The 23366-nt window shown below is 45.2% G+C and overlaps 1 protein-coding gene across 2 annotated transcripts; it reads right to left on the bottom strand.

The window, feature by feature from the left end:
• Positions 1-262: 262 nt before the first annotated feature.
• Idh3a (isocitrate dehydrogenase (NAD(+)) 3 catalytic subunit alpha) lies at positions 263-22337 on the bottom strand. 2 transcript variants are annotated; one of them, XM_038323293.1, is made up of 11 exons: positions 22242-22337; positions 17296-17358; positions 15364-15447; positions 10222-10336; positions 8721-8908; positions 8028-8161; positions 6521-6623; positions 6325-6389; positions 5363-5447; positions 3378-3530; positions 263-1688 (listed from the first exon to the last, which is right to left on the bottom strand). In XM_038323293.1, the coding sequence occupies exons 1-11, from the start codon at positions 22266-22268 to the stop codon at positions 1605-1607; spliced, it is 1101 nt and encodes a 366-aa protein (XP_038179221.1). In that variant the 5' UTR covers positions 22269-22337; the 3' UTR covers positions 263-1604. The 2 variants fall into 2 exon arrangements, with proteins under 2 accessions (XP_038179221.1, XP_038179223.1); XM_038323295.1 differs by having other exon boundaries at positions 17320-17358; positions 22242-22319.
• Positions 22338-23366: the final 1029 nt, after the last annotated feature.

Genomic DNA, 23366 nt, shown 5'->3' with positions numbered 1-23366 from the left:
AACCTTTTAACAGACCTGCAACAAGTACCTGGTGTTTTTTGTCGACTGGGCGGGTGGGACAGAGCATGAACAGTTAACCCAAGGAAGTGAGTTAACCATTAGTATATCATTAGTGGCCTACGATACACAAAGGTGCAAGATGGGGTCAGGTGAAACGGTCCAGTTAAAGCAGCCAACTCTATTACCACCTGTTACAACAAGCTAAGCCAAAACGCCTTAAGGCACCTACCTGGCCAGGAAAGAGGCAGAGAATGCAAACATCTCAGCAGTTTTTAAAATTCTTTATTACTGTGAACCCAAAGCCACTGAACAATTCCGTAAGACAGAGAAAGCAGCAGTTGAAAGTAAAATACAGATTTTAAATCTGAATAAAAGCTTTAAAAATGACCCAGATTGGGGGGGAGGGGATCTGTTGTTAGGAAATCCCCTGTGACCTGGGTACATTATACAAAGCCATGGGTTTGCAAACTGGTACAAGGGCTGAGGGAAGACAGCTTAACTTTGGTGTGGGCCAAAGGGTAGCTTCATGCTATGGTGCAGAGGCTGAGGGGAGGGTGGGGATAGGAACCTGAGAGGAAGCTGGTAACATAGGCCCCAGTCTGGGCTGAGTCAGCTTCGCTTCTGCAGTGGGGTCTTTTGTAGGTGTTACTGGGGCAGATGGCAGTGATTGGGTGTTCTGGGGGAAGTGAAGGAGCAGCTATGATATATAAATCATAGCCAGCATCCCAGGGTCCTCGACTACAGCTGAGAGAGGTGGCCAAGCCTGTCCAGTGTCACCTCCAGCACCAGCTGGAGTGTGGCTTCCTTCCAGGGCCACACAGGAGTCATTTGCAGTGGCTAGCTCCCCAACTGGGAGTTCAGGGGTTCAAATGCTTTCTTACAATGTGTTTTCTGAAGAGGAATGATCTCCCTTAAGAGTTCTCCCCAAAAAATAGTGAATCTCAAGGTAACAAAATAATTGAATACACAGGGCATCTGGGGCTTTGACTCGAGGATTACCTATATGTTATTAACAAAATTACATTGTTCATTATATATTTCTTGGAGCTTACATTTTTATTAATAATTCATGTACAGGACAAATATTTTTATTTTCCATATTGCTAAGAAATATACCATTTTTGCTGTGAACTTTCCCAAGAAATTCCTTTTGAGCCCATTTAGTTCTAGAATAATGTTATCTTGTGCGATTGTTAAAACCCTGTTTAATTCTCAGTATGTTTTCATAAACCAAAAAACAGGGCTTTTGTTAAAAAGTTAAATATTTTCTCTTATTAAGTCTGTATCATAATATTTACAGTTGAGGAAAAACTATTTTGCCTGAAGTGTAAAATGGGTAACAATGGTAAATGATTTAGTTCACTTACAGTTTACAAAAAAAGGTTTACCAGATAGACAATAAATACAACAAGCACTTGGGAAAACCCTTTGAATGCAGGCCGGAGCCATCATGTGCATCTGTTGCAAGGGTTTTGTTAAGAAAAGGCCGGATTTGAAAATGTACTCTGTCAAGAAGCAAGCAAACCAATGGCGGGCGTTCTCAAGGAGGATTCCAGGGTATCCTTCTGGAGTGTCTGACAGCAGCAAATCCACCTGCAGAGGTGCTAATCTAAGTCCTTTACTCGGCGACAGATTTCTTCTGTGAAGTCGGAGCACTTTGCGTTGCCTCCCAGGTCTTTTGTTAAGCTCTGAGGAAAGGAAAAAGCAAAATTAAACATCCATCATCACCACACTAAATTAAGCAAAGATAATTTCACTTAAAGCACTCAGTGAAATAGGAACTGAGCAAGGTACCTGCCTACTGATGTCCAAGAGAGGTCCCATTACACACTATCTACCTACCATAGGAGGCCTGGGGAAAACCCATGAGGTGTGTACCCCAAAACACTCCCAAGTCAGGCATGATGGTGCACCACTTATAATCCCAGCACTGAGAGGCTGAGGCAGGAAGACTCTTGCAAGTTCAAAGCCAGCCTAGTCTATACATCGAGTTCCAGGCCATCCAGGACTAGACAGCAAGACCGTGTCTCAAAACAACTCAGCACTATATATGAGAAGGTGTAGCAAAGAAACTACAGAAATGGCCACTCCATTAAGGGGAATGTTTTTATTGTGAATAACAAAGAGGAAAGTATCCAGAAGCATCTGGAAGATTCCAGAGCAGAGAAAAAAAGAAACATACTGGACATGTCCAGGGCTATCTTTGAGAGACGTGGGAGAACAGGAGAGAACAGCAGAGATAGCAAGAGACAGAGAACAGCGAGCAGTGAGAGAGGGAATGCGATGGGGAGGCGAGAAGGGCCCAGATGCTAGTGTGAGGGCTTTGTAATGTATGGCATGAACTTTGATATGTAACCACAAAAGCATGTCACAATGGAGAGTCATATGTCCTTCCTGCCAGAGGCAAGAGAAATGACTCTTTCTGATGAGAGAAAAAGTTTCACTAGTTCCCAAGAAACACTGGATTTTTATCTAACCACCAGAAGTTCTGCTGCAGTCCAGCGTGAGTTCATTTCTGTATATACAGACCGCCTGAGAGCTAGCAGACACTTCTCAAGGATAAGGCCTTTCTAAGGAGCAGGGAATATTCCAGAATTTACCCTTTGCTCGAACTATTAATGGAGAAAACACTGGTTGGTTATGGACAGTTAAATGAAAGCAAATCTAAGCAAAACATCTGAGGGGAAATTTTAAAGCTCAAAAAAAATTTGTAAGACACGTTCTGATCTATTTTGGTATTTGGAGGCAAATAGCATGAAAACATTTACACAGCTAACTCCTAACTTTAGGAGAAGTCTCTACCGTAGCCAATCTGTTTTCTACCAACTCATTTCCTCTTCGCTGCAAACATGTCGAGTTCCCTCCCGTAGCCTAGCTACATGCTGCAGAACACCCTGTGTAAGTCAGGCATCTTTCTGCTCAGCTCTAATACAGGCTTGGTACAGATAACAAGGTCTCATGTCCGCTCAACGATGTCAGGCTACTAAGAACATGTCTGTACTCCTTGTGTGTTGGCCATAAGAAGGAATTCCTAGCTCTAACTTCAGAAGGGGCCAGCTTTGAGGCACTATGTTAGGATCATACTAACACCAGATTGCATACTAACACACCAGGCCAGTGGGGTGCGCTTGTGCCTTTATCTGGCTTTCATGTTTTCCGCTGCAGACTGCTGCCCATCAGTGCCTCTTTACTCTTTCAGAGCAAATATCTAGACCCTCCCCCAGAAGAATGCATACATGAACACATGCCTAACGTAAGCTCAATCTGGGAGACCACCTTAAGAATCCCTGTTTAACATCAAATCTTTCAGGGCTCTGTTTCCTTTCTACGGAAGGAACACCATTTACTCAGTTTACAGTGGTCTAGATTAAAAATACCTTTCCATCCTTAATAGTAGCAAAACACGCAGCCTCGATTTTGGCTGCGTGGTCAAAGAGTCCCATGTGGCGCAGCATCATCACGGCACTAAGCAGAAGGGCGGTGGGGTTGGCCATGTCCTTGCCTGCAATGTCCGGGGCTGTTCCATGAACCTATGGTGGTGTAAGAAGACAGCATCAGCAGGAGGGAGACGGGAGCAGGCAGCCCTTCCTGGTCTTAGCATGAGCCCAGCATGCATCAAGTTCTGTGCTCAATCCCCAGCACCAACAAAAAAGAAATGATAGCACAGACTCCTGGAGAAGCCGAAGTCTCTATCCTCTTTCTCTGCCACCCCCCAAGATACATATGCATATGTAAAAAACAGTGTGGACAAGTCACAGACACATCTCAGAAGTAAGATAAAGCTGTGAAGAAATGCAGAGCTGATTTTTGAGGGTAAAAATATAGGCGCCAACCAGGGAGACGGCTGGGCGAGGAAACACTTGCTGCACAATTTCACATCTCCAAAGCCCACAGAGAAGCAGGATGTGGAGCAGCAGCATCCACATCCCAGTCAGTCTCCACTCAGGGTGAGACTGCGGTGGAGAATGGATCCCGGGGAGCGCGTGGGCTAGCTAGCCTGCTGTTTGCAGCAGAAAAACAGATCCTGCCTCAAACAAGGTGGGAAGAACCAACACTCTGACCTCCACACACACAAGCATAGCAGCACACACACGCCTACAGAGTCTGTTTCCCTCTCTGTCACACACATACTATATGCACATACATATAAAAAATTGTGGGTCAATAATATTTTCCAGTAAATTCTGGTAACATCTGAAAGTGAAGGAGGCACATAAAAAGTGTCTGGCCAGACATGAGGCAGCTTCCTGTCTCCAGTGTGAGGTTAGTCTGAGTAACAAAACTCCTCAAAATATATAAATAGGCAGAAATATATGGAGAAAAAGAAACAAACCAGTGTTATATAAAAAAATAAAAGCTGTGGGATTGGAGAGATGGCTCAGTGGTTAAGAACACTGATTGCTCATCCAGAGGCCCTGAGTTCAATTCCCAGCATCTACATGGCAACTCACAACTGTCTGTAGCTCCAGTTCATGAGATAGACGCCCTCACACAGACACACCAACAATACACAGAAAAAGAAAAAAGAAAGAAAAAAACCAACAAATAATCATTTAAAGATAGACAGTTAAATTAAAAACTGGGCATGGTGGCACATGACTTTAATGTCAGCACTCAGGGAAACAGGTAGGTGGATCTCTGAACTTGAAGCCAGCCCAATCTACATAGCAAATGCTATGCCAGGCATATTTTGAAACCCTGTCACAAAACTTAAGACAAATACAATAAAAAACAAAGTCTAATTTCTAAGACAATGTGAAAAACTGCAGTTAAGAGCCTGTGTATAGACTACAGTGAACCCAACAATGGGCCAAACGCTATTCTCAGCTGCACAGGAGCATGAATAGACAGAGTGCTCCCCCAAGGGCTTCCCAGAGCAGGATATAAGCTGGCTAAGGAGAGAAAGGACGCGCAGAACAGTGAACAAGAGGCAGGATCAGGTGGATGAAGGTTTGAGTTAGCCATGAACTCTAGCAATAAGGATTCTAGAGAGACAAGTTAGACTGACAGGAAGCAGTGGCCTGAGATGGGAGTCTTGAAAAACTGAAAGCTTGACCGGGCAGTGTTGGCGCACGCCTTTAATCCCAGCACTCGGGAGGCAGAGGCAGGTCTACAAGAGGCCAGCCTGGTCTTCAAGAGCTAGTTCCAGGACAGCTAGGACTGTTATACAGGGAAACCCTGTCTCGAAAAACCAAAAGAAAAAAGAAAAAGGAAAAAAAAGAAAAGAAAAACTGAAAGCCAGGAATGATGGTACATACCTATAATCCCAACTCCAGAGTCTAAGGCAGGAGGATCATGAGTTTGATGCCAGCCTGGGCTATATAATGAGACATGAATTCTATGTAGGTGTTAGGGTACTTACCGATTCAAAGATGGCGACACCATTGGCTCCAATGTTGCCACTTGGAGTCACACCAAGACCTCCAATCAGACCTGCACACAGATCACTGGGAACAGAAGAGGACATTGTGAAAAAGAAAGCAATTCACCTAGCACCCAGATTTTAGTGTTTAGATACGATTCACTAGAGGAAAGCAGAGGTCCTTGGAGAAGCGGCTCATTCCAGGCATTGAGGTCAGAAATGCATATGAGCCTGGAGCAGCTTCCTGTGGCACAGTAAGGCAAGGCTCAAAGGGAAGGCCCAGCCCAGGACATAGGATCCATGGACAGGAGGCGCCGAGCACAGTCAAGACAACCTGAGCGAGTGAGGAACTCACCAATGACTAAAAGAGAAAACCAGGAGTACACATGCTGATGTAGACAATTAGCTACACAGCTCAGACCCCACCTCAAAATTAAAACAATAAAATTTAAAATACAGTATAATCTCCTGATAATATGCAAAGCTCCAGAGGTGAAGGCCTATATGCAGACTCAGAGAAGACAAGCTGTAGCCTCTCAACAGAGCACCTCATAAGAAGTGTAGAAGAATGGGCTTCAAAAGTCAACATCTCCCAATCCCAAGGGGAGGAGGGAAGAATCCAAAGAAGAAAGGAATGCTAGAGAAAGAGCTTGAAAGATTTAAGTACTCAGTACAGGGGGCTTCCTTCTACCATTACAGTAAGATTTTCGTCAGTCTGAGATTATGTCAATAGTGACTGGGGCTGGAGGTGAAGCTCCATGATAGCTTAGCACAAGGGGGCGGGAAGAAGAGAGGGGACATTGTGATAACGACCACCAATCTACTAGCTGTGCAAGTAACAAAATACACTGACATGTATTAAATAGCTTTTAATACATTACTGAAAACAGAAAGCCATGATTCACTTTAGGATGTTTATATAAAAACTATAGGTCAAAAATAAAAAGGGCAGTCAGACTTACCTAAGGATGTCTCCATATAAGTTTGGCATGACAAGAACATCAAATTGGGATGGGTCTTGTACCATCTACAAAGAATAAGTCGTACATTTAGCAATCATAATCTGCACACCATGAATACACAGTATGAACCATAAAAAGCAACCAGTAAGCATCAATGCATACTTAAGATTTAAACATACGGTATAAAGGTACTTACATTTAAACATACAGTATCAAGATACATCTCATTGAATTTAATATCTTTACAGTTCTCTGCAACTTCCCTGCATTTCTGCAGAAAAAGCCCATCTGACATCCGCCTGTATTTAATAAAATACACAATAAATTGTTTAAACTGAAGACTTGCAGCAAGCAAAGAATTGAATCAAATCAAAGAAAAGTTCAAGAAAGTTAAGTTCCAAGAAGCTGGAAGATGGCTCAGTCACTGAAATGCTTAAAGGCTGGAGTTCAGACCCCTACCACCCACAGAAAAGCTGTCATACCAGTGCTAGGGATACAGACAAGAGGAGTCAAGCAGTGAGCTCCAGGTCAATGAAAGACACTGTCCCACAGAAGGCAGACATTGCTCCTAAGGATGACACCCGTGGCTGTTCACCATACACACACACTCAGGAAAGAAAGCCCAGTGTGGTAGCGCATGCCTTTAATTGCAGCACTAGGGGGCAGAGGTGGTGGATTCTGTGAGTTCCAAGACAGACAGGGCTACATACTGAGACCCTGACTCAAAAAGAAAAGAAAACAAAACAAACAATTAAGTTCCAGAATTCAAATTATCTGATTTCAATTACAGTATAATTATTTCTTGGGCAGTTAATAAGTTGGGAGTTGGAAAGTTTTCAGATCCATATGCGTGTACCAAAGTGTAAAAACAAGAATAATCAAATTTTTTATTTGGCAGGGCCCTTATTTTTTGTTTTTGTTGGGGTTTTTTTGTTTTGTTTTGTTTTTTTCAAGACAGGGTTTCTCTGTAGCTTTGGAGCCTGTCCTGGAACTAGCTTTTGTAGACCAGGCTGGTCTCGAACTCACAGAAATTCGCCAGCCCCTGCCTCCCCAGTGCTGGGATTAAAGGCTTGCACCACCACCTGCCTTTTTTTTTTTTTTCAAAGACAGGGTCCCATGCAGCTAAGGATGGCCTTGAACTTGGCATGTAGCTAAGGCTGGCCTCAAATACCCACTGCTGGGAGTATAGGTACACATGGAAAATGCCCTGGCTCGTATGAAAAATGCTTTAGGAGGGTAACTGTTAGTTAAACGGTTTCCTACTGTGCAGGTTCAGTCCTTCCTTAGGTAAGTCAAGTCTTTGTCCAGTCAGAGGAGCCTTTAATAGTTGGGGCTTGAGACCTCACCTGCCAGAGAAATCCTCTGACAGGATCTGCCCTATTTTAAGCCCTGAGCACATGGCACTTCAGAAACACCCCTGCTCCCCCACTTGGGAAACATGAACTGCATGGCCTCTGCTAACCTAACATCTTCTCCAGCTTCCTTCTGATACCTCAGCCACATTTAACTTCCAGGACATGAATTCCTGGCCCGCTTCATTTGTTCCTCTCATTTCCTCAGGAGGGACCAAAGGAGAAAATGCCACTCTGATTGATACAATGTTCTTTTCTAAACTCTGGGGCACAGAGAGAGAACAAGCTGGAGATTAAGTCCTGGAAGCTCCATCCCCACAGCAAAGCAAGTTCAGCCCCTCCACGACTCACATGATGTTGGCTTTGTGCACTGCTGTGACGTTGCTCCGGTGGTTGTTCCGAGCATACTCAAAGGCAAACTCTGCAATGCGCTTGCTCGCCTCTTCTGTGATGAGCTTGATGCTCTGCACGACACCATCAACAATCTGAAAGAGAGGAAGCCGGGCTTCACTGGACGGGCTGTGCAGTCAACGTTATCTCCAGCCCCACAGGACAGGCATCACAAGCCTTTCTGGACAGTGACTACATGATGTAGCCATGGAGTGGGATTCACAAGTCTACACCACAAACCAGGTCAGGTTCTTTCTCTCATTTGTTTGAGTAGTCAGCCGGAGACCCACAGCACCACAACACCCACCAACTTCTGCTCCTCCCAGAGGCAATGTCTTTCAGAAATATTTTCAACTGAGAATCTGAACATCTGCCTCAATTGCACAGAAGGAAACCCCACAGGGAATAAAAACCTCTCTGAGCCAGGTGCAGTGGCTCACACCTTTAATCCCAGCAACAGGGAGAAAGACGCAGGTAGATCCCTGTGAGTTTGAGGCCAGCCTGGTCTACACAGTGAGGTCCAGGACAGCCTGGACTATGGAGAGACCCTGTGTCAAAACACAAACACACGCTCGCAAAGCATCTCTGAGGAAAAAAAACAAAACAAAAGAAAACAAAAAAACCTTCATCTCTGAGATGAAGAGATGAACGTACCACATGCTCAATTCCACTGTATTCTCCTTCGGTGTTCTCTCGGATGGTGACAATATTTACATCCGTATAAGGGGTTTTATAACCTTCAATGGAGACACACGGCCGGACATTGGCATAAAGGTCAAATGTCTTACGGAGCAATAGATTCATAGATGGATGGCCAGCTGCTATTGGGGTCTTTAGTGGGCCTGTAAGGAAGAACAGTCAGATGACAACAGGATATGCTTGGTCTCACAGGGAACCCACTAACCCACCTGGCTTCTGTAAAATGTGTTCTGGCTTCAACTTTGCCCCTCCCTTAGACCATCTCAGGTCAAGAAAACAGTTCTATGGGAGAGCAAATAAAGAAAGAAAAAGATCCAAGAGGAGGAACAAATCCTCTAGGGAGGTTTCTGGGATATGGCCTGCATTTCCTGTCCTGAGAACGTCTGAGGACCAATCACTGCATCAGGAGCTTAGCACCTGCTAAGCCTCAGTGCTCAAGAGGGACGCTTACAAGTAAAAGGGAAAAACCGAACAACCCCAGAGAAATAACTTGGCCTAAGCTTACCAGCCAGTGGCTCACAAAAGATGGACCTGAACATGGTTTAAAGCCTGTGCCAAATTTCAAACTGTCACGTGCTAATTATTCTGAATCATGGCCTTAAGCATGTATAAAGATAATAAAAGCATTAAAAGTCTGACTAGAGGTAAATGGAGTTAAAAATAACAGACACAGTAAAGTTGGTATTGGCCAGCAATACTTTAATGTTGTTACTAAAGTCTTAAAACAAATGTCCCAGGGCTGGAGAGATGGCTCAGAGATTAAGAACACCAGTTGCTCTTCCAGAGGTTCTGAGTTCAATTCCCAGCAACCACATGGTGGCTCTCAACCATCTATAATAAGATCTGGTGCCCTCTTCTGGCTAATAGGCATATATGGAGACAGAACACTGTATACATAATAAAATAAATCTTAAACGAGAATGAACTTTTGCCAGGTGGTGATGGTGTACACCTTTGATCCCAGCACTAGGTAGGCAGAGGCAGGTGAAGATCTCTGTGAGTTCAAGGCCAGCCTAGTCTACAGAGAGAGTTCCAGGACAAGCTCCAAAGCTACACAAAGAAACCCTGTCTCAAAAAAATCAATCAAACAAAAACAACAAATGTCCCAAATAAGAAATAATCATCTCAGGCCAAGAATATACTTCCATGGTAGAGCAAATAAAGAAAGCAACATCTAGAGATGCATGACTGTGATTCCAGCACTCAGAAGGCTAAAACATGAAGAATCGCAAGTTTAAAGCTAACCTTGCACATAAAACAAGTGCTAGGTCAGCTGGGCTACACAGTGAGACCCAGTCTCACAAACATAAAACATTCAATAAATAAATAAGGTACCTTAGATACTTCATAAAAGGCGCTCTTTACTTTTGATAGACGTCAGGCTGTACTTGGCTGACATGCATGTACTCTCAAAATAGAACGCCTGGGAACAACCAAAGCCTCCTCTCCACTGTACCTTTCAAGCCCATCTTGTTCTTATCCATGGACTCTTTGGCTTCTGGAGGGATCATCCACTTTCCTCCTGGTCCTTGAATGGCAGTGACATTCCGCTCCTCCCACTGAATAGGGGCCTAGAAGTCAGGCAATAGCACAGTGAACTGAACAGACTTAAACAACTCTGGTGTTCAGATTATAATGATGGTGCATCAAGACTGGATGCACTAGTAAACACATGGACCATAGGTCCTGAAAGTCCCTGACAAGCTGTAAGTGATATTCACTAGTGTGCCCCAGGGATTCTCCTTTACTCTGGCCCAGCCATCACATCCAGCTGCCACCTGCTCACTTATTTTCTTCACAAGGACTCTTAAGGTAGCTATAATTAGATTAACATAAGAAGGGGGTATAAGGTTCACAGAAATGATTCATAGCACTAATAGATGGATGAGCCTTGAAACCACAATGCTAAGAGCTAAAAGTCCACCAGAAAAGACCATGTATGAGTTTATTGATATGAATAGGTTATCAAATCTATAGAGAAAAAGCAAATGATTACCTAGAGCTGGGTAAGACATAGAGTGACTGCTACACATTATGGGTTATCTTTTTTGGTGATAAAATTGTTCTAAATTAGACGGTCTGTGTGTGTGGCTGCACAACTCTGAATATACTAAAAATCACTGGACTGGATGGTAGTTATCTGTGGATGCTTTTTTACAGTCGCAATGATATATAAAGGCCAGATATCAACTCTGGTGTTGGTTCTCACCTTCCACTGTATTAGAAACAGAGTCTGTTGCTGCTCACTGCTGCATATGCCAGGCTAGCCGGTCCTTTCACCTCACACAGAAGGGCTGGGACTGCAGACACATGCTGAACTCAGGCCCTCACGCCTGCACAGCACTTTATCCAGAGCCAACTCCCGGCCCTGGACTGTACCATTTTAATGAATGATGTGAATATGCGAATTATATCTGAATAAAACTGTCCAAAGAACAAGAACTACCTATGAAAGTCCTGGTTTAAAGCACAAACTCATGTTCCCTTCTTTCCCCATCCACCTGTCATGAAAGCTGACATCTGCCAGCCAGCACACTGTCTGCACACAGCCAGACAGAGAAGTATAGAAAAAGATGTGGACCTTGTTCAGAAGGAGCTTACACCCATTATCTCATCTGCAGGAATTTCCATTAGAAACTCATATAGGAAAAAAGAGAGTTCATATAATTTCAATAAATTTCATTCTTCAACTCATAGCTATTTTGTTACACTACACAGTTCTAACAACAATAAAAAGCCAGGTTACAGTCTAAAGTCCCCCAAACAAAAATTTCTTAAGATATCTACCCCAACTGAAAGTTGGGCTGTAGGAATAATATTCCATGCTTGACCGCAATACCAGAACAGAAAAAAAAAGGCATAATTCAGTGGTAGGTGTTATAATTTATTTAAAAATGCAGTGAAGAGAAGTCATACCATGTAAGAGGGCTCACATAGGAGGTTTAATAGGAGAGAGAGAAGGGGCAGAAAAGGGACAGAGAAGAAGACGGGGTGGGGGGAGCAGAGACTGGTTCCTGGGGACCAGGGTGGCAGAAGAGGAGAGAGAGAGAAGGGGGGGAGGGAGAGAGAGAAAAATGGGCAATGGGCAAGGCCCACCTTTTAAAAGGGAATGTAGTGGATGTGCACAGGAGGTGCTCTTAGCGGCTGCAGCTGAGGTTTTTTCCTGTAAGGACCCCAAGGGCGGGCCAGTGCAGATGCCCGAATACTAACATTCCTCCCTCTTAAAAAGGTGAGGAGTTAGAAAGGGGTAGTAGGTGAGATGGGGATGAGGACACTGTGTTCTCGAGACTGCTTCCTGCTGACCTAAGGGGTGTAGACCATATCTGGGGACCTGAGAAATCTGGGGTTCACATTCTAGGGTAGATGGCTATTTTATTTCACCGTCCATGCCCTGTGGGGCCGTTCGGTGCCTCTTGGACCTGGTAAAATACTTTTCGAGGTGGATCCAAGTCGACTCCCTGGAGCTCACAAGAATTGAAAGCAGCTGTTCCTTTCCCATCACTGCAACATCACCCTGACACCCTCTTCCTATCTGATTCATAAGACACAGGTGGTTGACTACTGAGGGCAGTCAATAGTAAAAAGTGAAACAGAACAAATTTGTCTCCAACTAGTACGGCTGTCTCCTGACAAGGCACGTAAAAATGATGGGAAAGATCACCAAGGCCAAATGGGAACAGGAGTTGAGTAAATAAATAAAAAGAAAGGGAAAGCCGGTGTGTGCTGAGCAAGAGGAAGCTGGCTTCTCCATCTGACCTGCACGATGCAGCAAACAGATGGGACATTTGGAAAGGGAGACCAGACAGACACTAGCAGGTCTTAGAACAAAAGAAAGAAAGTGAAGAACTCCTACTGCCTGGTTCAAGAAATACTGAGGCCAGATGATCTGAAAGGAGTGGTCAGTAGGTCTCCAAAGGACATCTCAATGGGAATGAGGAAGTATGACACAGTTCCCTTAAGTGAGGTAGAGAAGTCAGACCCAAGGGTCTGCAATTCCTAGCATCCCAGGAATTCAGAGAGGATCAGATTAAGTAGGCTCAGGCTGTCCCGTGTGTTGTCACACAAGAACAGGGGCCAAGGGCTCTGAGCCCAAGAGGGACACATTCACCTGGTACCAGGACTTTGAGAAAAGCCAGAAGGCAAGGTGAGGACTGTGCTTGACAAATGAAACTTCACACCCAGGGGAACGGTCAGAGGCAGGTAGCCCCACCAAAGACCCAGCTGCCAGTGAACGAGCAGACCTGTCGTAGGTGGAAGAGAGCAGATCAGAAAGCAAATTTGTTGCAGGTGGAAAAGACAAGATCAGAAAGCAATATCTAAGGGGTATTTGGATGAGATCTGCCCACAAAGGCAGATGAGTTTAGAAGCCCTTAAATCGGGCACTGAGTGCAAAAGTTGGAGGTATAGGCGATGCCAAAGTTCCCATGAGTTGGGCAGGTATTTGAGACCCAAGGGTCTGTAATTCCTATCTTCCTAGGAATTCAGAGGGGGTTGATTTTGAGAAGTCACAGGCTGCTCAGTAATTCATTAAACACAGAGCAGGGGCCAAGGGCCCCAAGCCCAAGAAAGCCATGGTTGCCTGGTACCAGGGTTTAACAAGGCTAAGGAGATGAGAAATCACACTTGAGAGATGAGTCCTAACTTGTGGGAAATGGCCAGAGGTGGAGAAGAGGGGGCCTACCAATCATGCAGGTGTCAGATAGAGGAGCCCAGTGATCCATTAGGTGGAGAAGTAAGGCTGTCCTATGAGGAGTGGGTTCCAGAGTCCCAGCATGCCTCAGATGCCAGTGGGCAAGAGGAAACACAGGAAAGCCTTTCCCGGTCAGGGAACCAATGTTGTAATTTATTTAAAAACCCCAAGAAGAGAAGTCACACCATGCAACAGGGCTCACATAGGAGGTTTATTGGAAAAGGAGACATAAGACAGAAAGGAGAATAGACAAGGGGACGGGGGGGATGGGGGCAGTGACTGGTCCCTGGGGATAAGAGTAACAGAAGAGAAAGAGACGGGAGGTGGACAAGGCCCCCTTTTAAAGGGAATGTAGCAAACGTGAACAGGAGGTGCTCTTAGTGGCTGCAGCTGAGGACATATCCTGTAAGGACCCCAAGGGCGGGTCAGTACAGATGCCTGAATTTTAACAAGGATTCATGCTTAGCACGTGCAAAGCCAAGTTTAATCTCCAACACACCAAAACTATAATACATGAAAAAGCTTCTTTTGAAAACCACCTATATAAGTTCTGAAGCATTTTCTGTTAGATACAGTAAGGCAGGCAGGTGAGTGGGCAAGATTTAAACACCTTGGTCCCAAGCAGGGTTTAAAGAGTCACGAGTACTGCAGTGCTATCTGATTATAACTGTCCATGACAGTGACAGCACCGAGACAGGCATGATTAAAGAGACAAGACAATCATCCAGCTCTCAGGAGGCTGAGGCTTGAACACTACAAATTCAAGGCCAGCCTAGGCTACACAGTGAGTTCTAAACCAGTCTAGGCTTGAGAGCAGGACTGTGTCAAAAGTAAACAGGAGCTGGAGACGGTTCAGCGGCTTAGATCATCTGTTGCTCTCGCAGAGGACCCAGGGATAACTTCCCGTATTCACAGGATGGCTCACAACCATCCATCCACAGCTTCAGTTCTAAGGACCCAGCAATTTCTTCTGGCCTCCACAGGAGCCAGGCAAGCATGTGGTATACATACAGACTTGCAGGCTAAACACTCTTATGTACAAAACAAAATAAATCTTTTAAAAAGGTAAATAAATAAGACAACCTTTTTTGAGATGGTCTCACTAGGTAGCCCTGGCTGGTCTGGAACTTGCTACATAGCCAAAGCTGGCCTTGAATGCAGAAATTTGCCTGTCTCTGCCTCCTAAATGCTGGGATTAAGGCCTGGACAACCACACTCAGCTTTAAAATAATTTTATTCATTCATTTATTTGGGTGCACTTATGTATGTTCATGTGGGTAGTGTGTGCATGCCACAGTATGGGTGGAGATCGAGAGTAGGTTTTCTCTTCCCCCATGCAGGAGCTGGCGACTGAGCTCAGGTCAGCAGGCCGGGCTGTGAGCGCCTGTGACTGGGCTCAGGTCAGCAGGCCGGGCTGTGAGCGCCTGTGACTGGGCTCAGGTCAGCAGGCCGGGCTGTGAGCGCCTGTGACTGGGCTCAGGTCAGCAGGTAGGGCTGTGAGCGCCTGTGACTGGGCTCAGGTCAGCAGGCCGGGCTGTGAGCGCCTGTGACTGGGCTCAGGTCAGCAGGCCGGGCTGTGAGCGCCTGTGACTGAGCTCAGGTCAGCAGGCCGGGCTGTGAGCGCCTGTGACTGAGCTCAGGTCAGCAGGCCGGGCTGTGAGTGCCTGTGACTGGGCTCAGGTCAGCAGGCCAGGCTGTGAGCGCCTGTGACTGGGCTCAGGTCAGCAGGCCGGGCTGTGAGCGCCTTTACTCACTGAGTCATCTCACAGTCCTATTTTTTTTTAAGTAGAAAATTTGTGGAGACTACTTAACAACAGACCCCACAAAACTATATAGAAACTTAAAACAATTCATCTTGGCTAAGAGAGCCTCTGTGGAGTACCTTTAAGAGAATTTAAAAGCACTTACTTTGGCAGCATCAAAAATCTTCATAACCGAGGCTGAGATTTCTGGGCCAATTCCATCTCCTGGAATTAAAGTTACTGTCTGAACCTGAACAGAAAAAATCATTGAGAAAATAGTAAGGATTGGTTTTTGACTTTTTTAAAAAAGAGTATCACTCACAGAGAAACTCACTTTCCCAGGTATGTTGGAAAGACCCAAACACTTTAAAGAAGCAGACAAACCTCCCACTGCGATCACGACAGTGGAAGAGAAACCAACTCTATGATACTCCATGTCTCTGCTCTCAAATGAGTTTGGAAGTTTAAATAGTAATGCAAATTATGCTCTTCAATAAAACAAAAATAAACTACCAAGCATACTTCCTGACTTATACTTCTTTTCAGACAAGCTCCAATGACGGACTAATTCAGGTCTGTAGATCCCAAGAGAGCAACCATTTCAGCATTGCTAACTCGCTGCTCCTCACGAAAGCCCAGCTTCAGACTGTGGAATGCTGGGAAGTTCTCAGGAAAAAGTCAGGCTCATAAAACAGAACTCCAGAGGTCTGTTTGAAACCCCCGAGAAAATCAGACTTCATCCATTTTTGTTCTGACCCTCCTAGCTCAGCCTCCTGAGCAGCTAGGATCACAGACCTATACCATCAAGTCCAGCTTCAGAATGGCTTTGAAATACTAACTTGGTTATTCTTGAGCTTGAAATGAAAGTCTTATTCTATATTTTTAAAAACTTTTATCCTTTTTTTGAGAATTCCATACGATGTGTTTTGCTCATATTCACCTCCCTCCCCATCTCTCCCTGCCTTCCCCACCCATCTAACTTTGTGTCCTTTTTCTTCTTTTGACCATCAAGACCAATCTGTACTGCTCAAATATTCTAGGATTTGTGGACTTCAAACGGAGCGGAGCACGGTCATCTGACCAGGGCCTATAATCTAATCAGAGAAAACTAACTCTCTCTCCCAGCAGCTAATAACCACCAATCACTCTGCAGCTAGAGGTAGGATTGTGTGCCCCATACCCCTCCCATGCTGGAATTTGGTCTGCTTTGGGCTTGCACTGGTCTTGTTCATGCATTCAGCTGCTGTGAGCTCATTTCTGCATTTTTGGCATAAGCAGGGCCAGAGGCTCCTTCTTCCTGTTCTCCCACATGTAATGCCATCTAAGAAGCTACTTTTCTTCTCCAGTACATCCAGCAAATAGAGGAAGAAATGTACTATGGTCTCATCAATTCCTCATGGCATGAAATGTGATGTGGGAGTATAAGAATGAAGGAATTACAAAATCAAATCAGGTTCTATAAAAAGGGAAAAAATAATAAATAGGAAGTTACTGACACACAGTCTTGGAATGCTCCAAAAATGTGCCATCAGCTTTTCAAGCACAGAACTCTAAAGTCGGGAGTTCCAAAAACAGCAGATTTAATGGGCACTAGGTGATCCACTAATACGGGGTCTACAGACTGCATATAGAGAGTGTAGGTCTGTAGGGCCCAGAGAAGCACAAGACGTTCATAGATGATAACCAATCTACTGCTTTTAGGGAAGCTCAGAAAACAAAATGCAAAGCAAAGTTTTTGAAGCTTCTCAACAATTTTCTCTCAACTTGTATGTTTCCAAAAAAATCATAAACCCTAAGTGTCTTAAGACACTAATGAGATTACAAAATAAAGTAACAGCTTTAGGGTAACTTTTATTTTTATCCTGACTCCTGGAAGATATCTGTGACAGGCTTACATAGCCAGATGTAACAGACTTCTCTTCAATAGGAAAATGACATGAGATCTGTGTAATTGTCAGCCAATAATTTTAACATACATTAGAAGTATGGCCAATTCCCTTTAGCATTAAATAAATGAAGACGGAATGCTAAATAATGTATTTGAGCATCTTTCTTGAGAAACTTCTAAAAGGAAAAGTAAAGACATAATTATACTCACACCACCGGCCAAACCTCTTGTCACCTGTTTTGTGTTGTGGAATGCACCCAGCAGTCGAGAGACCTACGTCAATACAACAGAGAAATGTCATGCACAGAACTAAACACAAATACTGGAGGAAAAGTCATTTTTGATAGGTTTCCTTGGAAGAACTCAATTCCTTTTTTTTTTTAACTTGGAGACTTTTCAGGAATAATTTTCTCAAATATTATTAGCTCAATGTGGCTGAATTGAAATGGTAGAACTAAAGTTCTGTACTTTTTCTTTCTTTGGGGGTTTATGTATGCATGTGTAGTATATTAGTGTATATATGCATGTGTGTACATGCGTGTGAAAGCCAGATGTCCACACCAAGTGTCCTCCTCTTAGTTTTTGAGAAGGGTGAGCTCACTGAACCCACAGCTCACCAATTTAGGAAGAGCTGGCAGTGAGCTCCAGGGATCCTCCTGTCTCAGCCTCCTTAATGCTGGAATTATAGTCATGTGCCACCATCCAGCCTTTTTTGTTTTTAAATAAATTTATATATTTTATATCCGGACAGCAGTTTCCCCTCCCTCCTCTTCCCCCCCCCCCCCGTTCCTGCTTTCTGCTTTCCCTCCCAACCCGTTCCCCCTCCATTTCTGTTTAGGAAAGGGCAGGTCTCTGCCCAACCTTTTTCAATGTAGATGCAGGAAATCTTAACTCAGGTCATCGTGTTTGCAGGGTGGGCACTTTACAGACTGAGCAAAACCCCTCCCCGCCCCACCTCCCCAGCCCCCCACCCCGCTGCCAAGCTCAGCATTGAACTGTTTTTTGAAGTCTGAGTTTATAAGTGTAAACTGTCAAAAAAATTTTGAAGACAAAATGGAACTACACTTTTTTTTGCCTCAAATCTTAGTTTTCTCTAATGTTCTGGTTAGTTTTGTTAATCCTCTTGACCACCAGAGAAAGCCATATGCTCTAAGAAAATTATCACCAGATTTAAAGCCAGAGGGGTCCTTAAGGAACCAGAGCGTGGCTCCTCTCCAAACTAATTCTGTAGATAGAAGGTCAAAGACTGGGATTTGCACCTGGGCGGTGGTGGCGCACACCTTTAATCCCAGCATTTGGGAGGCAGAGACAGGTGAATCCCTATGAGTTCAAGGCCAAAATAAAAGGAAGGAAGGAAGGAAGAAAAGGCCGGGATTTGTCTAAGATCAGAGTGACCAATAAGCAAATTACTGAGTTCTTTTTTAAAATTATTATTATAGAATTTTATGCATATGGGTGTTTTGCCTGCACACATGTACCTGGTGCCCAGGGAGGTCTTCTGGAGCTAGAGTTATAGACGGTTATAAGCCACCACATGGGAAATGGAACCCGGGTCCCCTGGAAGAGCAGCCAGTGCTCTTAACCACGGAGCCATCTCTCCAATATCCAATCAGCAAATTAGAAACAATCTTGCTGGGCCTCATGGAACAGATCTGTGGTCCTAGCTACTCAGTAAACTGAGGTAGGAGGTTCCAAGCCTGTATGGGCTACAGGGAATCCTCAACACTAATGAAGACAACTCAGCAAGACCCTAACTCAAAAACTAAGGAGGGCTGGGTGCACAGTTCAGAGGCAGACCACCTGCCTAACATATACCAGCCCCGATACTGCCAAAAGGGAAAAAAACAACCAGGTCTTCTGTGTCCATCATAGGCCAACTCTTTTGAAAATATTATAACAGTTTATAGTAAACCTAAACTAGTTTACTTAGCACTATTTGATGCCAATGCCACACAGAATATTTTAACTGTTTAGTTCTTCTAGGAGTACAGGAAATAGTTATTACTGTTATTTGTATAGCTTTATTTGTTAATTTGTTAATTTGGAGACTACAGAAAGATATAAAAAAGGAAAATAAAAGTCACTCAACAAACCTACCACTCAGCCGGGCGGTGGTGGCGCACGCCTTTAAGCCCAGCACTCAGGAGGCAGAGGGAGGTGGATTTCTGAGTTTGAGGCCAGCCTGGTCAACAAGAGCTAGTTCTTGGACAGGCTCCAAAGCTACAGAGAAACCCTGTCTCAAAAAATAAAAACAAAAACACAAACAAAACAAGTCTCCCACTCATTCAGTATTAATACATTTTTTTCTGATAACCAATAGCATATGTACACGTTTAAAGAGGTATTTCAAACTCTAGCATACACCTTTAAACCTAGCACTTGGGAAGCAGAAGTAGGTGGATTTCTCTGAGTCTGAAGGCTAGCCTGGTCTAAACAGTGAGTGCGAGGCTACAGAGAGACCCTGTCTCAAGAAAAAAAGCTTTCAAATATAATAATAGCTGACTCCTTCAGAAATGGTCTTATTACAATAAAATCAAATAATTGAATACACAGACCAAAGACATTCAAATCTGCTAAAAAAAAATTTTAATGTAACTTTTTCATGTTAGATACATGAGCAGAGAGACTTTGTTACACCCTGTCTTATTTTTCCCAGGCCCTCAGGAGGATTGAAAGTTCAATGCCTGCCAGTCTGTGCTAGGCTACAGAGTGAGTTTAAGGACAGCATGGGTGGTTTACTGAGACCTGACTTCACAACTGGAGGAAAAGAACAGCACTGGGGGCGCAGCTCGGTGGGACAGTGCTTCCTGGCACCAGGCTCAGTCTCCCCCGCCACAGCAACAACCAATATCCCAAGACACGCAAGCCGTTCTTATGTTTTGGCTGCTACTACATCTACAGTGCCTGGGACACCTCCTGCCTCATGGTTGATGCTCAACAAACCCTTCTACAACAACCCAGGCCACTCAGAAAAATGCTATGTGCAGCTGAGGGCTCCCATCCCAGCTTCCATGCCTGTACTGACTTTCCTCTAACAGCCGGTATTTCCCGTTTTTCCATTTCTCCTCTATGATCTTGGACTAAAATAAAATAATATTTCCTCTATAAAACCTAGCTTCATGAACTTGATTTCAGGCCCCAATCACCTGAACCCTGCGGCTCTTCCCTTCCTTTTACTTTCATATTCTACCTAAGAACAAGAGGTACTGTGGAAAGGAGGGGCTGGAGGTGGCTCTCCTAGTCTTGGGAGCTAAAAAGCCTTTAAAACTCACTTTTTCTCATTGGGGAAATCTTTGATCTACAAATGACCTTTTTTTTTTTTTTTTTTTAAAGAAACAAATGAAACCTTAAAGGGAAACTGGGTGTGGTGGCTCACACCTATATCATGCCAACAATCGGGAAGTAGAAAAAGGACCAGGAGTTCAAGGTCAGCCTGAGCTACAGCCTTAGCTATACTTGAGACCAAAGCAAAACCCTTAAATGGAAACCCAGAAATAGCCTTCCTGAAGGAAACCCCAAATGCCATTTAGCACTTCACCTGATGAGTTAGCCCCAGGAGCCTCTCCTGAGCCCTAATCCCTACAGAGACTGACCTAAAAGCTAGGCCACTCTGCCAAAGGTCACACATGGAATCATGTCCCAGGGGACATCTTCTGACCCTACAGCCAATAATTCCTGAACTTTTGGGAATTTTCTTACAGAGCTAAAGGCAAAACCAACTTCCCAGCAAACTCTCCACCAGTGTAGCTTCCTCGATCCTTCCCCCTGAAGTCTGACTATACCTACTAAGGATGGATCAGGCAGGGAGCTTAAGTCCAGACATTAAAGGACAAACTTGTCGTTACACTTTTAACAGTAAATGTGTCCTGATGTGGGTCTGAAGAACGTGGCAAAGTAGACTCTAACTACCCAGTGAAAAAGCCTAGTTACTGAGGCCCAAGAACCACTGCTTGGCAATTGCCAAGATAGATACATTGAGAACTATGAAAGCTCCAGGCTTTCTTGTCCTGCATGGGCTAGGTGCTTGCTTTCAAGCACAAACAACTCTGTGACACAACCCATCTTACAGGTGGGGTCACAGACATTAAGTAATTTGCTCAGGGCACACAGTTTGGTTGATGGCATTATCAGGATTTAAAACTAAGACCCCCTACATTGAATTAGCAGCACATGATAGTACATCTCCAAACCTCTCTTTAAACTTAAAAAGGGGGGAGGGGGAAATACCAAATTTTATGTTAAAAATCGCATTGCTTATAGCAGATTTCAGGGGACCACTCGCTCTAGCATCAGATGACCTAAGACCTGGTCAGTACTATATCCATAACTGGCTAAGTGACCTTGGCCACTAGACAAGCAGAAGGGCCCTGAAAAATCAAAATACTTGGGTTCCTCTCCCAGATGACAATGACATCCTGTATGACCTTGAGTAAGACTGTCTTTGGGGACAGGTCAGCCCCACGGGGAAGCCAAAAGATTGCATAAGTAACCTCAAGTGCTGCCTTCCAGCTTGTACCTGGGCCATCATATCAAAGAGACCTAAAGCAGGGTTCCCAACAACAGAAGGTGCAAGGATGATGCTGCGGTCTTCCTCTCTGAGTGTTCAGAGTAATCCCAAGGAGCATGATGCCCTGTGTCCTCTGAAGGGGAAACAGCTACCGGGGCATCAGGCTAGAAGAGTTCCAAGAGGGAGAAAAATCCGGCCGGCAGGACCGCCCTGGGATTCCCTCACCTAGGAAAACCTCTCACTCCCATAGTTTAGCGGCTCAAAGGCTGAGGGACTTGGGAGGGGCGACCTGGGCCGTGCCGCTGGCTGCCCCGAAACCGGCAGGTAACAGGGCCGCGGGGCCTGGGCGGCCGTTCCGTGACCTTCCGGGGCTCCGCGCAAGGCCTGGGCTCCAGTACCGGAGGAGCCTGGTAGGGACACCCGGAGCAGAGCCGGCCGCCTTGACCTTCAGGGCGTTCCTGCCGAGGGCGCGGCTGTCCCGGCTCAGGGCTAGCCACGCTCGGCGTGCTGGCCACACTCCCCGAAACTCTCCCCGCGGGCCGTGCGCCGCCTCCACCAGCCCCCGCGCGCTCGCCTCCGCCAGGCATGGGGAGGGATCACAGTCTGCCCTCCCGGGCCGCCCGCGAGCCTGATGCCCTGTGGCGCTCACCTTAGACACCCACGCGGACCCGGCCATCGCGTCCACTTTCCTCACCGCGGCGACAGCGGCAACACCAGGGCGCGTGCGCGTAGCCGGCGCTCCAGAAGCCCGCCCCGCCCGGCCCCGCCCCGAGGCACCGCGTGGCCCCGCCCCTAGCTGGGATTTTCACGTCGCTCGCCTACAGACCCGACCCTTCTCTGCACAGCTGCCACTAGCTGGCCAATCACTGCCTTAATCTTTCGATGACGTGCTACTGAGCAGGCCCAGCTGCGACCCGGAAGCCCCCTCCCTCCCCACACACCCGCTTCATTCATTGAGTAGCTGTTTGGATGAGGTGTTTGTTTGCCACCTATTAGTGGTCTAATGAGCCTTCTATATTTGGAGGGTAATGGGCCCCTTTGCAGTCTCACTGCAACAGGTATTTTACTTATTCCCCAAACGTTGGTTTGGTTTGGTTTGTTTCTTAGAGACAGTCCTATAGATCCTCAAACTCTCTATGTAGCTGAGGCTGGGTTTGAATTCCTGATCCTCTTTTCTTGCCTCTACCTCCCAAGTGCAGGGACTACAGGCATGCACCACCACACTAACTTGATTTTTGTTTTTTAATAGGTTTACTGAAATATAGTTCAAATATAACAGGTACTCCGTGTTGCTCAGAGGTTAAGAGCATTGTTGTTCTTACAAAGGACACCGGTTCGGTTTCCCACACGATGGCTTACAACCATCTGTAACTCCAGGTTAGGGGATCCAGCAGCCTTTTCTGGCCTCTCTGGGTACCAGGTACCAATGTGGTGCACACACCTAAATGCAGACAAAACACTCATATGTATAAAATAAATAGATCTTTAAAAGTAGTCGATATAAATGTACAGTTTTAAGTTTTTAGTAAATGTAAACTTGCATAGTACCAATTCAGAAAACACAGCTCTTGGGCTGGGGAGATGGCCCAGTAGGTTAGGTGCTTGTTTCAAAAGTGTGAGGACCCGAATTCAATCCCTGACACCCACGTAAAGAGCCAGGTATGAGGCCAAGCATCTATAACCTGAGCAACGGGACCCTGAGCTGCTTGGATACCTACCCCAGTTGCCAACCAGTCCCTGGTTCAGTGAGAGACACTGTCTCAAAAACTAAGGT

The sequence above is a fragment of the Arvicola amphibius genome, chromosome 3, assembly GCF_903992535.2.
Source record: "Arvicola amphibius chromosome 3, mArvAmp1.2, whole genome shotgun sequence".
Classification (NCBI taxonomy): Eukaryota; Metazoa; Chordata; class Mammalia; order Rodentia; family Cricetidae; genus Arvicola; species Arvicola amphibius.
The sequence above is the reverse complement of the archived record's forward strand: the minus strand, read 5'-3'. Positions and strand labels throughout refer to the sequence as shown.